This window comes from Carica papaya, chromosome 8 (assembly GCF_054855325.1).
Source record: "Carica papaya isolate Zhongbai chromosome 8, ASM5485532v1, whole genome shotgun sequence".
NCBI lineage: Eukaryota > Viridiplantae > Streptophyta > Magnoliopsida > Brassicales > Caricaceae > Carica > Carica papaya.
The window spans coordinates 23,331,694-23,348,274 of record NC_142316.1 but is presented as its reverse complement, the minus strand read 5'-3'; the positions used below and the strand labels follow the sequence as shown (position 1 = coordinate 23,348,274).

At 34.8% G+C, this 16,581-nt stretch overlaps 2 protein-coding genes across 3 annotated transcripts; both read left to right on the top strand.

Moving 5' to 3' along the window:
* Positions 1-213: 213 nt before the first annotated feature.
* On the top strand, positions 214-6,335 carry APD2 (RING/U-box superfamily protein). 2 transcript variants are annotated; one of them, XM_022050629.2, is made up of 11 exons: positions 214-323; positions 480-770; positions 986-1,092; positions 1,181-1,306; positions 1,442-1,535; positions 2,527-2,601; positions 2,674-2,756; positions 4,400-4,546; positions 4,873-4,942; positions 5,018-5,369; positions 5,904-6,335. In XM_022050629.2, exons 2-11 carry the CDS (start codon positions 503-505, stop codon positions 5,977-5,979), a joined length of 1,398 nt encoding a protein of 465 aa, XP_021906321.1. In that variant the 5' UTR covers positions 214-323; positions 480-502; the 3' UTR covers positions 5,980-6,335. The 2 variants fall into 2 exon arrangements, with proteins under 2 accessions (XP_021906321.1, XP_021906322.1); XM_022050630.2 differs by having other exon boundaries at positions 234-323; positions 578-770.
* Positions 6,336-12,363: 6,028 nt separating this feature from the next.
* Positions 12,364-13,615, top strand: RSR4 (Aldolase-type TIM barrel family protein). The gene has a single exon (XM_022050620.2). The coding sequence runs from the start codon at positions 12,481-12,483 to the stop codon at positions 13,408-13,410; it is 930 nt and encodes a 309-aa protein (XP_021906312.1). The 5' UTR covers positions 12,364-12,480; the 3' UTR covers positions 13,411-13,615.
* Positions 13,616-16,581: the final 2,966 nt, after the last annotated feature.

Sequence of the window (16,581 nt, the reverse complement as noted above, 5' to 3'; positions counted from 1 at the left end):
TAAACTAAAAAGATAACCAAAGGAAATAAACACAAAATACCCGTCAAAATTAAAATGAAACAGAACGAAGACCATTGTCATCACCAATTGTAACCGTCACCGTCAAAGTTCAAACTAAAATTGTGGTGGCCCCCACTATATAGAAACATACAGACAAATATCTTATTTTTAATTTTTAATTTTTAAATTTTAATTTTATTTAAATATAGTTGGAATAATTTTGCCAGATGAACGAAACGGAAAGACTTCGAAGCTTGTGCAGGATGGACAAGTGTCAACTGCCATTCAAAAACTAAAGAAGAAAGATCGTATCATTTCTTCAGGTACTCGTCCCCACAAACCCTCTTCATGGACCTCGAGGTGGATGATTTAATCTCATCGTAACCCTCGCTCACTATTAAGGGTTCTTTTTTTTTCGTATATAATTTGTGTTCTTTTGCTTCGATCTTCACTTTCTCTGTCAATAACCGCACAACTAGGTTCATCCTCTTCACCTCCGCCCATGGATAGGGATTCTTCACCCAATGCTGCCTCACCATCATCCTCAATGGTGTCTTCCTCTTCTTCTTCTCCGCAGGTTTGCGAGCAGGATGGCTACCAACGGTTCGATCATCAACAGCATGCTAATGATGGTTATGATCGTGATTATCAGCCTCCGACCCCGTACCGACCAATTGGTGTTTCTTATGGAGGGAACTTCGCGGCGTTGGGTGATGCGTCCGATGACTCCTGGTCTTGCGTCACCGGCGTCATTACTTTCTGGTTCTTCGGTTTGTGCTCTTTTTAGTACCCTTTATTTCCTCTCCTTTAAAAAAAAATGAATGAGCATTTCTGGTTAAATGGTGTACGTTTTTCTACGTATCTGAGATCATTAATTTGAACGAGAGTCTAGAGGATTGGGAATTAGATCGGATTTTGGATAATTCTTGTTAATTATATTGTTTTATGTATATACATTGATCGTATCTGTATTTGAATGTCACAGTTTCGATGATTCTGATGTTGGGGTTTTATGGTTCTATGAATTTGCGGCTGGCACCAAATACTTCGATTCTCCTTCAACCTAATCCCCTCTTTGTGGAGAGTCTACAGGTGATGATAACCTTCCTTGTAATCTTGACTTTGTATTGACTATTATGTCATTTCAAACCTCTCGAATTGTGTTGATGCTTTATGGTAGGTTCAAGAGTTAGGCGATGCAAAGCCTGGGCTCGTACTGTATGGGTTTTATAAATCTCCATCTCTTAATGTTGTTTCTACCTGGTCTGAAACACATCGTCTCTCTATCCCGCCAGACTCTCACAAGGCAAGTAGATTTTTTTTTTCATTTTCAAAATATTTTCCTTTATTTTTCTTGTTACTTTTTTGTTTTGGAAGTTGCTTGTTGTTCTTTTGTTCTCATCACTCAGGTGGCATTTGCTGTGTTTCATTTTATATCCAGGAATGGCTGAAATATCTCAATAAGGGGTCTGTAATTAACATTTCATACAGACTCAAATCTGCAAACTCCTCTATTGTCCTCGCTATCGCCCAAGGTACACTCAAATCCTTGTTCAATGTAGATAATGTTTATTGTAGTTATCTCATCATCCTCTTTTCTTTCATCAGAATCTCTTTTTATGGAGAGGCTGTTGAGGTGCTTCCAAACAGTAGTGAATTCATGAAAACTGAATATGTCAATTGTATGGGCAGCATAAAATCATCTCTATGAAAAACCCATATAGGCCTTCAGGACAGTTGATTGTATTGTTGTCTAGTTTCACGCAATACCTTTCAAAAAAATGTAGTTTCATGCAACATAACCATTTTAAAGTAAAAGCAAGACACAGAAAAGGGAAGAAATGTTATTCATGTAGGTTCACAGCATGTCTGTTTAACTACAGCCAGGGAACCACCTGCATGTTCTCTTTTCCAAAGGCTTACGACAACTAGGGTTTTTTTCTTTTTCTTTGATAGTAAGAGTATAAAACCATCCATAATAAAAACTGCACTGCCTGGCGCTCTTTGTATTAAGTACTTTGAAATATGAGTCAGACCCAACAATTATATAAGTGGAATCCTTTTGCACCTTAAAAAAAAGAATTTATACGGACCTCATAGCATTATATTACCTTCCATATAGTAGCTTTTTCTGTGATTAAGGGATTCATGTCATAAATGCTACATTGCAGAACAGGAAGACATTAAGGAAGGATCCTTGGGAGCAACTTGCTTAATGTAGCAACATTTTGTAAAGCTAAATAGTTGCTCAATGAAGGGGCAACTGTATTAAGAATGTGTTTATTCCATCAGTTAAAAGCAACCTCAATATAAAAGATTGTACTAAATTTGTAATTATCTGATGATTTTTCTGGTATGTGCCTTAGACCATTAGCCAAGAAAAATTCAAAAGAGAACAGAAAGGAAACATAGGTTCTTATCATTGCTTGATCAGTTGCAGTTTGACCTTTATTTGCTCTATCTGTAGCGTGTTCTTTTCATCATACTTCGCTGCTCATATTAGGAAGTTATGATGGCACATTGCAGGGGATGATGACCTTGCCCGATGGCTTCTGGACCCTAAATATCCTAACACCACTTTGTCATGGAATGTCATTTATGGTAAAATGGAAGTGCACAATTAACATTTTGATTGTATAAAATGATAGGATAGTAACAACATCTTCTTGACAGGAAATGGCGTGATCGAGCAAGAACTATATAAATCTTCAACTTACTATATTGCAGTGGGTAACCTGAACTCAAAAGAAGTTGAGGTAATTGTGAACATTTAATGTCTTCTTGTTTAACTTGTTTCTTAGGTTTTTTCATAGGATCTTAGCGAAACTTCTAAGATAATTATCCGAAACTCCACTTTTTCTTTTCGTATCAACTTTGTCTTTAGCCTGTTGAAGATGATAGCAAGATAACAGAGGACTAGCACCAAATTATTTGTTCTTGCATTTAATTTGGTAATATTTGCATCTCTCGTTCTCTCTCATTAAGGTGTGTGAGTAGTTAGTTAGCTTAGGAGATTTTGAAGACTAGGTTTGGTTGTTTTGATACTTTCAGCTTTTGTTACCATGTTTTGTTTGCTGGAGTATTCTTTTAAACTGATTTAACAAAATCTTTTGGCATACACCTGAAAACAGTAATACTTTGTCATGGTTATTTGGCAAAGATTGTTCTTGGGTTATCTTTATGTAAATTACTTTAGGATACCCCACTAGGCGAGAAGGGCTTTAGTATTTTGCAAATATAAGTTACCATATTGAACCGAACATGCACACAGGCACATGCCATGTAGTACAAATAGTTTCTTATTATGTTGCGTGTATAAAGTTATCACTCTAAACGCTCAAATGACGTGTACATGCATGCATGTATGCATGCACATGGACACACACAGACACGTGCTACATTTGCACGAAGGGTTTCTCATTCTTTTGGTAATATAAAGAATCACTTTCACACATAGACATGAAATAGAACCTGTTAAGAGTATAAATGGAAAAACTGGTTATCTCAAAAGAAAAAATAAATGGAAAAACTGGGTTATTTCATATTGGTTTCAAGTTTTTTGGGTAATAGGTTTTGCAATCAATTATTAGCATGGCACTGAAGTAGCTCCTTTACAAAGATGGTTTTTGTTCTCACATATTTAAATTCCTTATTCTGCTTGTATATGGGGGAGAATTTAGAATATAAAAAGTGAAGTTGTGCTCTTTTTAACAGTTTAACCTTTTCATAATAAGTTTACTAAACAACTGAGAATTAAGTTGGACGAACTATAATATAAGAAGATTTTAATTGATAAAAAAAGGTTCAATTCCTCGTGCGTAAATCCACTCTGGCTGAAAGGATTGGAAAGCATAAGATACTATACCTTGAGGTGAAATTTAAATAGGATAGTCAAGATTAAAACTCTTAATTTCTGGCTACGATACTAAGTACAATTTTTAGATGATTGGTTGTCTCAAAAACTTGAAGCTAATAAGAAAGAACCTACTTTTATAGTTTATATTCTAGTATATTTCTTTGGGATAATTGACAATTCAACCAGTTATCAACAGAACTCAACAATTCAACCAGTTATCAACAGAACTCAACAGCTAGTAATTTAATGAACGTTTGTACACATCTTTCTGCATTTGTTTCTTTCTTCTTTCTTCTATTGAGGTAATTATTTTGTGAAAAGAAGGTTCAAATGCCCGTTCACTTGATAACATGCATTATTCCAAAGTATTTAAGGCTGATGTTTAATGTCTCTGAAAATTGAAAGATTGATGATGATGATGATGATGATGATGATGATGATGATGATGACACTTGTAGAAGCTGAATGAATTAAAATTATTATTATTATTTTTTTCATCACCATTTATTATACCGTTTCTTTTGTTTACTGTTCGCTGTACAGGTGAAACTGAATATCAGAATTAGGGGTATCTTGTATAATACTTCGGAAGCTTACTACAAGTGTACATTCATTAATGGCCGTTGTGGTTTGGGTGTTTTGTTACCCAAGGGAAATCCAGTTGTCTTAGCCTCATCTGCTCCAGAAAAGGCAAGTATTTGCTTTTTCTTGACAGCTATTCTCACCTCAAGTATCTGAAATTTTACCATGTTCCCTAATGAGAATAACCAAGAGAGGAAGAACTTTAAGCCACTAAAATCTACTCTACTTATCTGTCTAGATAGCCAGTATCCCCAAAGCTTTGCAAGAGGCAAGTTAGATAAAAAATAATAGCTGCATATTTTCATTCAAAGAAACCATCATGGATTACTCTGCTCATTGTTTCTAAACCGATTGTTGCTGACCACAAACTTGGTTAAATATAGAACCTAACTTTCCCTTCTCAGTCAAATGGCTTTTGATCCTTATGATTTCAGAATATGTCCAGTGAGTGGTATATCAGATTGTCATATGAGCCAAGGTGGACCACATATATCATTGGCATAGGTAACCTTCTTCCTCTTATTTTTTGTCCTGCAACCTTAATAAAAGATATTTATGCTTTACTTTCTTTGCTTGTAGGTGGATTGACTATTCTCATGTTGGTGGCCTTCCACTTGATAAAACAGTTCCGATCTAACCATGAAGATGAAGCTGCAGCTCAACATGGGGAAATGGGACCTGAAAGAGCTCCCCTGCTTTCAAACAAAGATGATGATAGCGCAAGTCAAGGTTCATCTTATGATTGTGCCTCGAATGACGACAACGATCTAGACAATCATCTGGTAGCAGGTTCCATTGATGGAAAGTTGGTACAAGATTGTGAAAATAGCAATAATACTCGACCTCTCTGTGCAATATGCTTTGATGCTCCCAGAGATTGCTTCTTTCTTCCTTGTGGGCATTGTGTGGCTTGTTTTAAATGTGGAACAAGGTAAAGTAACTAATCTCCAACATCTTATTCTTATGAATCACTTTTTTAAAAATAACATATTCTTATGAATCATGGTTTGTGAGATTGCTTGTTCACATTCGTTCTTGTGTGTTGGTTCTTCCATTGCGTAAAGTTAATTACAATTTATACATTATATAAATGAATAAAGTTTTTAAATATTTTCAGTTCTACAACCATAAATTCTGTGTTCGTGCTTGTTAAGGAAAGAATAACAAAAGCATCTAACTCGATTTGGACACGAAATTGCCTTGGATTTAAATTTTCTATTTTCTTGCAAGTTTGTATTTCATTTATATTGTATTTACCATTCCTATTTTATGGACTTGAAATTTGAACCAACTCAACCTTTCTCCTGGCTAAATCCTCTTAGTTTGTACATAAACAAAAGCTCTTATTCTACCTTAATGACCCCAGCATTCTTGGTCCTAGTTCGGCATTTTTGTCAACTTGACCCATAGGAAACTATTCAAAATTTGTACTAATACGATGCATGTTTTGATATAATCTGTGCAGGATAGCAGAGGCTGCTGGTACTTGTCCTATTTGTCGTAGGAAGATGAAGAAGGTTAGGAAGATTTTCACAGTTTGAGAATAACAGCTTTGTGCACCTTTGGTTTATAGTGCGGGATGTAGATTTTGTCTGCATCATTGCTTTGGTGCCCATGGATAGTTAATCATGTAAATTGCAGATCAATAATGAGCATCGGTTTACTTACTTTTTTGGGAGAACATATATCAGCATAGTTGTTAAAAGTAGAAGAATCAAAACCGTAGTCTTTTTGCATTTGGCCGTCTGCCATGCCATATACTCACAGAGTAGGACTCACAGGGCTGTACTATAAAGGTTTAAGGGTAATATTTTTCTGAGTTTATCTTCTTTAAGACGAGTATTTGGACTCTTAATTTGTTTAACTCCCTTCAATAGATTATTTGTTGATATTGATATTCCGTGGCCCATTTTGGTAGAATGCAGCATATGAATTCATAGGATAGTAGTATGTTAATTCCCTTCACGCTTCTTGCCTTCTGCATTATTGATAATCTGCTGTTGCATTGAGGATTCAGTGAATTTGACAGCTGATGATAGCGTGATAAATTAGCTGAGTTTTCTCAATGACTCCACCGTTCCTAGAAGAGTGAATTGAGAATGAGCTCCTTTGTTCTTGGAAGAGGACTTGCAAGGTATATGATGCAAAACCCATGATCAACTAATGTGATAAAAAATTCTGCATATAATGATGTAGAATTCGAGATCAAAATATGCAATCCAAAATCCTACATATAATATTAGTATGCAGAAACTTATCCCTAAATAAATTCTTCCTACTTGACCTGCATTCAACAGAAGAGTGAAAACCAAGATAATAAAAATAATTGAATTAATTAGAACACCACAAGGAAAACTTTAATAAGTTAAAATAAATTCAATGAAGAGATTGATGAAAATATCATAAATTACTTTAATAAGTAGACATCAATTACTCACTCAATAAAAAAGTTGAAGATACTTCCCTAAAGAGTAATTAGCCGACGACTAACTAAAACTAAAAGTTTAATTTTTATTAATCTCAAATTTCATTATTATAACTAGGAATTGATGACATATTTATAATGTAGGCAATGTGAATAATAAGAAAAAATAATCTTCTAAATTAATGGCAAAATAACATAAGAAAATAAAATAAGAAACTTGCAACAATTAAAAGAATTGCTTTTAAAATGTGATAGATATGATATTGCTTTTTAATTAGAGAATATCTTAATTAATTATGGAGATAATTGAGGGAAGAATTAAGGAAGATTATGATAAGTTTAGAAATGATCAATTGCTCCTATCCTCTCCCAAAATCCACGAGATTCAATCTCCTATTAAGCCATGAGATTTTTTTTTTCTCTTTCTCTTATTTCTCAGGCAATTTAGGGAGGAAATTTACTCTTTACCTAATTCTCCCTTTAAGAAGAAATTATTTTCCTTTTTCTTGCTCACATCAACCTCCCTAAGGAGCAACTTAGCCAACGACTAATCAAAATTAAAAGCTTAATTTTTATTGATCTCAATTTTTTTATTATTACAAGTTGAATGTCAGAATTGAATTTTTCTCGAATCAAGGTAATCAAGCTTTGTTTATGAACTTTAAATAATCCTAGGAAAGACAGTGGTGAACCAATTCTAGAAGTAGCGAGTTCAAATACATAAATGAAGATAATGTGTATTTTATGTAAAATACATGACACTAAGTAAGTAGAATGCAAATTAGCTACTTAAAGATGTAATGGAACAAAAACACAATAAAAGAAAGAAACTTAAAGGATAAAAAAGACAATACATATATGATTTTTTTTTTGTTTTTTTTTTTGTAAAAAATGATACAATGTATGTTTTTTTTAATATGAAGAATAAAAAAATATACAAGATAGTAAAATTTATTTTGAGTCTAAGTTTTGATACCAAATTATGCAGAACTCGTGATCAATTAACATGATAAAAAATCTTGTCTATAATGATGTGGAACCCGAGATCAAAATATGTAATTCAAAATCTCACATATAATATTAGCATGTAGAAATTTATCCCTAAATGAATCATCTCTATTTGACCCATACTCAACAAGGAAGTAAAAAGAAACTAGTATGGATAATTGAATTAATTAAAACGCCACAAAGAAAACCTTGATAAGTTAAAATTAACTCAAGAAAGAGATTGATGAAAACGTCACTAGTTAACTTGATAAGTAAATATCAATTCCCCACTCAATAAGAAAGTTGAAGACACCTCCCTAAGAGCAACTTAACCAACGGCTAATCAAAACTAAAAGCTTAATTTTTATTGATATCAATTTTTTATTATTACAACTAGAAATTGATGACCTATTTATAGTGTAGGCCATGTGAATAATAAAGAAAAATAATATCCTAAATTAATGGCAAAATTACATAAGAAAATAAATTTAAAATAGAATAAGAAAGTTGCAACAATTAAAAGAATTATTTTCTAAAATATGATAAATATGATCTTTTTTTTCAATTAGAGAAAATTTTAATTAATTGTGAAGATGATTGAGGGAAGAATTAAGGAAGATCATGATAGTTTGGGAAGGATTAATTAATCCCATAATCTACCAAAATTCATGAGATTCAATCTCCCATTAAAGCATGAGATTTTTTTCTTCTTTCTCTCGATTTCTCATGCAGTTTAGGAAGAAAATTTGTTCCTTAGCTGATTCTCCCTTTAAGAATAATTTTTTTCCCTTTCCTTGCTCACATAAGTATAAGTATGTTATGGGCTCTAATAGTTCATCTAGTGGAGAATTTATTGTTTAGGATCATAAATTTTGGTAGGATAGGGTGTTGGGTTATTTGGGTTGAGCAACCCAACTTTTAACATTAACCAATAGAAGTTTTAATGTGATTCCTTCTTAAAATTATTATTAAATTACTTGTTTAGAAAATCAAAGTTGATTTTCTCGAAAACTAAGAATGAAAATTAAAGGATGAATCAACTAGGTCAAACTTAAGATGTAGATGTAATAGTCCGAAACTTAAAAGGAAATAAATTATAAATTAAGTGCAGAAGCGAAATAACAGCGTTAAGGTTTATATTTCTTACACAATAATTCAGAATATCCAATAGGTTTATGGGAATGACCATTCTAAAAGAATAACTAATAATTAAAGAAATAATGAAAAGTAAACAAACTGAATATTCTATTCGCAACCCTCTTGTAGATTGGGATCTGGACCTTGGTCCTTTTGATCTGAAATGATTAATGAAAGAGTGAGCTACACTAACCCAGTAAGAATGTCACACTACTCACCGATACAGAAATGAAGGTTGGTAAAAGTCATAAAAATAACTAATGGACCTCTTATTTTAAATGAATTCATTTATCATAAGTAAAATTATTTATTATATACTTACCATAGTGAAATTTCTAAAACTGACTTATAGAGGTAATGGCACAAACAATCTCATAATCTCATGTACAATAAACCAAAACAACAAACTTTGCTTTTTATTTGCCTATTGGTATCTATGGGGGTCCATAAGGATGTTTCTACTACGCGTGAACCCTTATTCAACATTTTCAATTAACTGCCCGTCTTCATACTTCGTTTAGTATGAGCACCAAAAATTTCATCCTTCAATATCCCGTTTGGTATGAGGGTGAAACGGGTCGTCCCTATACCCCGTCCAGTATGAGTGTCAAATACCAATCCTCCATACCCCGTCCGGTATGAGGCAGCGTTCATGGTAGGGTTCCTTATGTACTTTGTCAATCCACTATCTCCTATGGTAGGGTTCCTTATGTACTTTGTCCATCCACTATCTCGTAGGATATCCAGTAAGACTACCATTCATTCACTTACTTAATCAAACAATTTTTTCGTTTACATTTAATTTCTAGTTTCATAATTTAACTGTAAATTACGCAAAACAAGCAATACATGCATCAAAGAAATACAACTAAATTATCTTATCAACTCCAGTGTATTATCATGCATTAAAAACTGTAAAATCAATCAAACAGGATAAACAGTGAATAATAACTAGTTTTGCCTCCATTAGTAAACTATGATTAATTATCGAGATTTTCTAAATTGTATAAAATACTAAATTATTTATAATTAAACTTCAATTCTATAATAAAAAATAGGGTGAGTGATTCTTACCCAAATTGGTGTCCAAATGTTAAACTTTTAGCTGCGCCTACTAGCAGTCCCCGAGTTCCCTGAATTTTTCTTCAGAGCTTAAAGTACGTTCTAAGTACCTAGAAATACCTCAAAAATCTAAAATCGATGTTATAAACACTTTCTAACCAATTTTGAGATTCTGGCATGGCAGCGCCACCATGCTCCAGGGATGGCACCGTCGCCGCAGGCGGTGGTTTGCCTCAGGCTGGCTGTTTTCAGCCAGTTTTGCCCAATCTCATCTGGTTTTACACTCATCCCTGCGAGAAAACACGTTAAGGGGCCTCGGTTAGTCAAAAAAATCAAAAAACAAAAGTTTATCGACTGCAGGTTTTCCGGTGCGACGGCTCTGCTGACTCACCTTCACAGTTGGATATTTTTCTTCGGTCAACCTATGGAAAACAAAATTGTGAATACAATGGTGGAAAATTTGCATAAAACGGGAATCAGAAATGGTCTCATCGGAAACATTTTTTTTTTCTTGTGGCGGTGCCGTTGGACTTTACCTGCGATTTTCGGCTCATCCGCCGGTCCTTTTGCGCCAATTTGGCTATGGTGGTGTTCAAAATTGAATTTCGAGCGAATAAATTTTTTTTTACCTCTTTTGGCGGTTAGAGGTGGCTTCGGCACGGCGGCGGGCGGCAGTCAGCTACCTTCCGGCAACTGGTTCTTCTTCTCTAGCTGAGGGGGTCTGGCGGCTAGGGTTAGGGTTTGGTGTGAAGTAAGACATTTATATCCGTCTCTTTTAATCTGGATTGTTTATCGCGTTCGATCTGAACCGTTCTATCGCGTTTAAATAGGAAATGAATTTGAACTGTTCATCACGATTTGGTATGGACCGTACGATCACGTTTAAAGAGGGAACGAATCCGGACTGTCCACACGTGCAAGAATCAATCCGGACCGTCCGATTGCAAGCATGCGGATTGCCAGTGTGGCCTCTTGCAAGACACTGCGCCAACATGTCTTGCCACGCGGCGGATTCTGCTTCGTCGGGACTGTTGACTGAGCAGTCCTACGTGGTACATTTTTTTTAAATTGCGTTTTGATCTTTATTTTCTGATTTTTAAAAAAAAAATATCTTCAGAATCTAAATTTTCATTTTTTTAAAAAAAAAATTATTTTTAATTTCATCATTCATATGTTTTTATTAAATAAAAATTTAAAAATTATATATTATATATTAATTTTAAGTATATTAAAATTAATTATTGGGTATTACATTAAGAAATAGAAGATGGTGAACAAGGACAAGGAAGATGCTACACCCTCCTCCCTGTGTGATTCAAACTTGAGTCAACAAAACTTTAGTCGGGTCAAAGGCAACGAGCATATATATATATATATATATATATATATAAATATTCAAGTAGAGAAGAGAAGAAAGATTTGTCTGGATTAAGGAAAGTGAAGGGAGTATAATAAACTTTACACTTCTGAAGCACATCCGCCAGCAAAGCCGATCGATCAAAAGAAGAGAAGTCCAATTCCAACACGGTTTTCCTTCACCACCGGAAATGAAAATTATTATTTATTCAGATTGGGAATGAGAGGTGCTCTTTTCTTCCTTCATTTCAGCCTCTTATATTATATTATATCTTTTTAATTGATTTTTTAATAACATAATTATTACACATAAATCCTACCACTCTCATCATGCACCGCATAATTTGCATTTTATAAAAAAAGAAATTATATTTTAATTAATATGATTGAACAAATATAAAAATTTAAATTCAATTACCCTAACAAAATATTTGTAAAACATTGGAATTAGTCAAATCCCATTATTATCTCTTTGCATAAATGGTGATTGTCTTTTTTTTTTTTTTTAGTATTCGGAATTTATCTTAATTTACTATCACTCACTCAGCTGCTATAATTCAATATATTTTTTTAAAAATAATAATAATAATAAATAAACTAACTATTGTTTTTTTTTGCTCTTGATCACAACCTCAATCTGCTGATTGTTCGGTATCACTCGGTTTGTACTTTTACTGATTAGTGGGATTATTTTAATCTCTAAAAACCCTAAAGGCCATGGCACAGTCCACAAACTTTCCTCTGACGCAGACCGCTGGAATCCTGTGTTGCCACGTAGCCAACTCCCCGCAAATCAATGCTCAATAAAGCTAGTCTGTAACTGAATCTACACTAATCAACCCAGACTCTTTTCTCGACCGTTGGATCAACTTACCAGATTCAGACATGAGCCAATCACAACCAGATCCACACCCTGCAATTCCGAGGGTTTCAACCACTTTCCTCTACTTAAATCCCCTCCTCGCCGCCTCTCTCTCGCCACCACTCCTCCTTCTTCCTCTATCTCTTCAACCTCGCATCTCTCACGTTTTGCCTATTCCTCTCTCCTTCTCTCTCTTTCTCTCGATACTAGCAAATGGCAGGAACTGGAGTAGTAGCAGTCTACGGAAATGGAGCCATAACCGAGACCAAGAAGTCCCCCTTCTCCGTCAAGGTCGGCCTCGCTCAGATGCTCCGTGGCGGTGTCATAATGGACGTCGTCACGCCGGAGCAGGCTCGCATCGCCGAGGAGGCTGGTGCCTGTGCCGTCATGGCGCTCGAGCGGGTCCCTGCGGATATCCGAGCTCAGGGGGGAGTGGCTCGTATGAGCGATCCTCAGCTAATCAAGGAGATCAAACAAGCCGTTACAATCCCTGTAATGGCCAAGGCTCGTATTGGCCACTTCGTTGAGGCTCAAATCCTCGAGGCCATCGGCATCGACTACGTCGACGAGAGCGAGGTCCTCACTCCCGCCGACGAGGAGAACCACATCAACAAGCATAACTTCCGAATCCCCTTCGTTTGTGGCTGCCGCAACCTCGGCGAGGCACTCCGGAGGATCCGGGAGGGCGCCGCCATGATTAGGACCAAGGGGGAGGCTGGTACCGGCAACGTCATCGAGGCCGTGAGGCACGTGAGGTCCGTCATGGGGGACATTAGGGTTCTGAGGAACATGGACGATGACGAGGTGTTCTCCTTCGCGAAGAAGATCGCTGCCCCGTACGACCTCGTGATGCAGACCAAGCAGCTGGGGAGGTTGCCCGTCGTGCAGTTCGCAGCCGGAGGGGTGGCTACTCCTGCCGATGCGGCGCTGATGATGCAGCTGGGCTGCGACGGCGTCTTCGTTGGTTCCGGGGTGTTCAAAAGCGGAGACCCAGAGAGGCGAGCCCGAGCCATCGTGCAAGCGGTGACTCATTACAGCGACCCGGACATGCTAGCGGAAGTGAGCTGCGGATTGGGCGAGGCCATGGTGGGTCTTAATTTGAAGGACGAGAAGGTAGAGAGGTTTGCGAGTCGATCGGATTAATAAGGGCATTTTATTTTGTCTGGTGTTGGTGTCTGTTTTCTGATTTGTTTTTGTAGTTTTGGGTTTTTTGTTTTAGTAGTGATGATGGTAGTGGTGGTCTTTTAGGATGTGAAAGGAATTCAATTATACACCCTTGTCCTGTGTAATATAAAACTCGTTGCTTACCACCAAAAATAAAATAAAATGAAATAAATTTTTTCTTCTATATTAGTATGAAGAATATGTTGCTCTTTGTCAAGATGGGTAATTTTGTTGTGTTTCAGTATCTTGTTTATTGTAATACTGCAATGGCTCAATGGGTTGCCTTCATGCTTGTTGCAGTTGAAAGAAATTGGTATCTGATGATTGATCTCTGATAATTGATTTATAGATTAGAGAATAGCCTCTGTTAGAAGAGGTTGGACAGTGTTGATCTGTTATTAATACTATGATTAGAAGGAATGAAATGTTCATGAGTTAGGTGTTAATGTAGGATTTGATCATCTTAGATCCCATGACTTGGGCAAAGTTTCCTTTGTAAGGTGAAATGTTATGTGGTATGAAGTTGATGAAGTGAAATTTTTAATGATGGCTGACGGAGTAACATTGCTAGTGTTGTTTTTTGTTCTTGGTCCGCACTAGAACCTCTGTAATCTCCAGGTAAGGGAGATTGAGAAATATCAAAGGCCATTTCTGGAGTAACAGCTACTAGAAGGAATGAAATGCTTATGAGTTAGGTGTTGATGTAGGATTTGATCTTCTTAGAGATATTATTCTTGCTTCCTGAAAGATCCCATGGGGTGGGTGATGGAGTAACTGGAATTTGTAATGTTGTTAGAATGCATTGTTTATTTTGCTTGGCGTACGGAGTAACATTTTTTTTTTTTTTTAGGTAAAAAGTGTATTAAGTATACGGCGCCACTCGTGTACAAATATTTACATTTTGATTAATACATCGCAGATCTTCCCAAAATCATCCCAGCCATTAAGGTCATGACTCAAAATTAGAGATCCAAAAACATTAACCCACCTATCTCTAATTCTGTCCATATCCACAACACACTCATCAAATGTTCTATTGTTCCTTTCTTTTCAGACCACCCAAAAAGTAGTAAGATGAATAAACTGTATTATTTTTGGCTTCTTACAAATCACACCCCACACCCATGGTTCATCCTTAACTGAACCAGCAATCACCCAACATATGCCCAGTAGACTATATACTACGGACAAAATATTATAAACATGAAAGGAGAATATGATTACAAGATTCAGCCGCCTTCAAGCATAAATAGCAATCATTCAACATGATGAGTAACATTATCACTGTTCTTTTTTCTTCTTGATCCACACTAGAAACTCTATGATCTTCAGATATGAAAGGCCATTTGTGGAGTAACTGCCACTAGTTATATATGTTTGAGATATTGGATTCGTTTCTGAAATTTGCCTGGAAATAAAAGGTAGAAAAATATATTATTCTGATAAAATGATTCAGTTGCAGAATTGGTGAATCAAGTCAAGTAGTTTTTGCAGGTTTTATTTGCGCAAAAACAGTGATGGGCTTTCTTGATGGAAGTCTTTAACACTGTAATGATTTTTTCAGTATGTTAGACTTCATACTTCTTGGGTGATGCCAGAAGATGATTGCATTTGATCAAAACCTGGAATTGAAATATAGTAACCCAAATAGACAAAATTGTACACAAAGAAAATGCAAAATTTGTAATTATACACTCGGAAATTCTAGACAAAATTTTCAAACCCCAAATTGGTTCAAAATTTTATGGGAGCCGACAGAATAGTTAACTAGCTTTGTTATAAACACCTCGTAGCAAGATGAGCGAGCGAAGGTAGTAAGTAGTATGAGAGAGCCTCCAGTAGTAGCAGATTGTAGCTTTTAATTTCTCTTCAACCTCTAAAAAAATTACCATCCGCATGGAAGAGTTGGTTGACAAAGAGTGGCATGTGTTTTAAGACTACAGACATCACCTGCTAGTTAACTATATTTTTGGGGGGTGAAAACGAGTGAGTTGGATTCTCTTTATTATTTCGGAGTTAAATCTGTAAAATTGATAAACCTCAATTGTCATTTGCATAATCTTCTTCTTCTATTACTTTAGATTGTTTCACAAATGTATATACATACATGATTTTTTAAAAATAAAATAAAATATTAAATACTTTTATCTGCCAAAAGAAATTCAATAAGACAGTATGCAATCTCAAAAGAACAAGTAAATCAAAATTTTAAAGTGCGTACATTGTGAATGAATTTAAGCTTCCAAACCTATAACACCCATATTTTTATTGCTGACATAAATTAACTTTATGCTAAAAAGTTGATTCATGGTACTTGAGAAGAAAAATAATAATAATAATAATAATGTGATGGTAAATTTCATTTTACATTTTATTTTATTTTTTGTAATCCATGATATTATTCAAATTAGTTGATTTCCTCGGTGGTAAAAATAAAAAACTACGCGACAACTCCTCAACTACACACACACACATATATATATATATATATATATATATATATATACACCAAAAATTAAAAACTAAAGAAAATAATTAATTAAAATTAAAAATAAATTAAGATTAAGATTAAAATAAGAGAAAGAAGATGATTTTGTTTTCTTTAGATTTTCATTTAATCTCTCTTCCCTTAACAATAGATTCTTCAAAAACGCAACAAGATCTCACTTAACTACACACATATACATACACGTAAATAACTAATCAATAGATTCTTCAAAAAAAAAAAAAAAAAAAAAAAAAAAAAAAAAAAAAACGCAACAAGATCTCCTTCTCTCTTCCCTTGGAAAAAATGGTGCTTCTTAGATTTCTTCTTCTCTTTTTTTTATTTGTATAAATGATGATACAATAAGTGTTATTTATTACCCAAGTTTTCTTAAAAACATAATTAAAGATGACAACAATATTTCAACTCAGAATTTCAGAGCATCATGATGTATGTTTTAATCCATAATCAAGAATAATATGAATGCTTATTATTTGATCCTTACCAAAAAAAGTTGAATTGATATAATCAAAAAACAAAAAGACAAACCATAATGCATTGAACAAGAATTATATTTTGCAATATAAACTCTTTGAAAATTTAAATTTCAGATTCATCTAGTTTTTATTATTTTTAATATTAGTTGAAGTGTTAATTTTGATGAT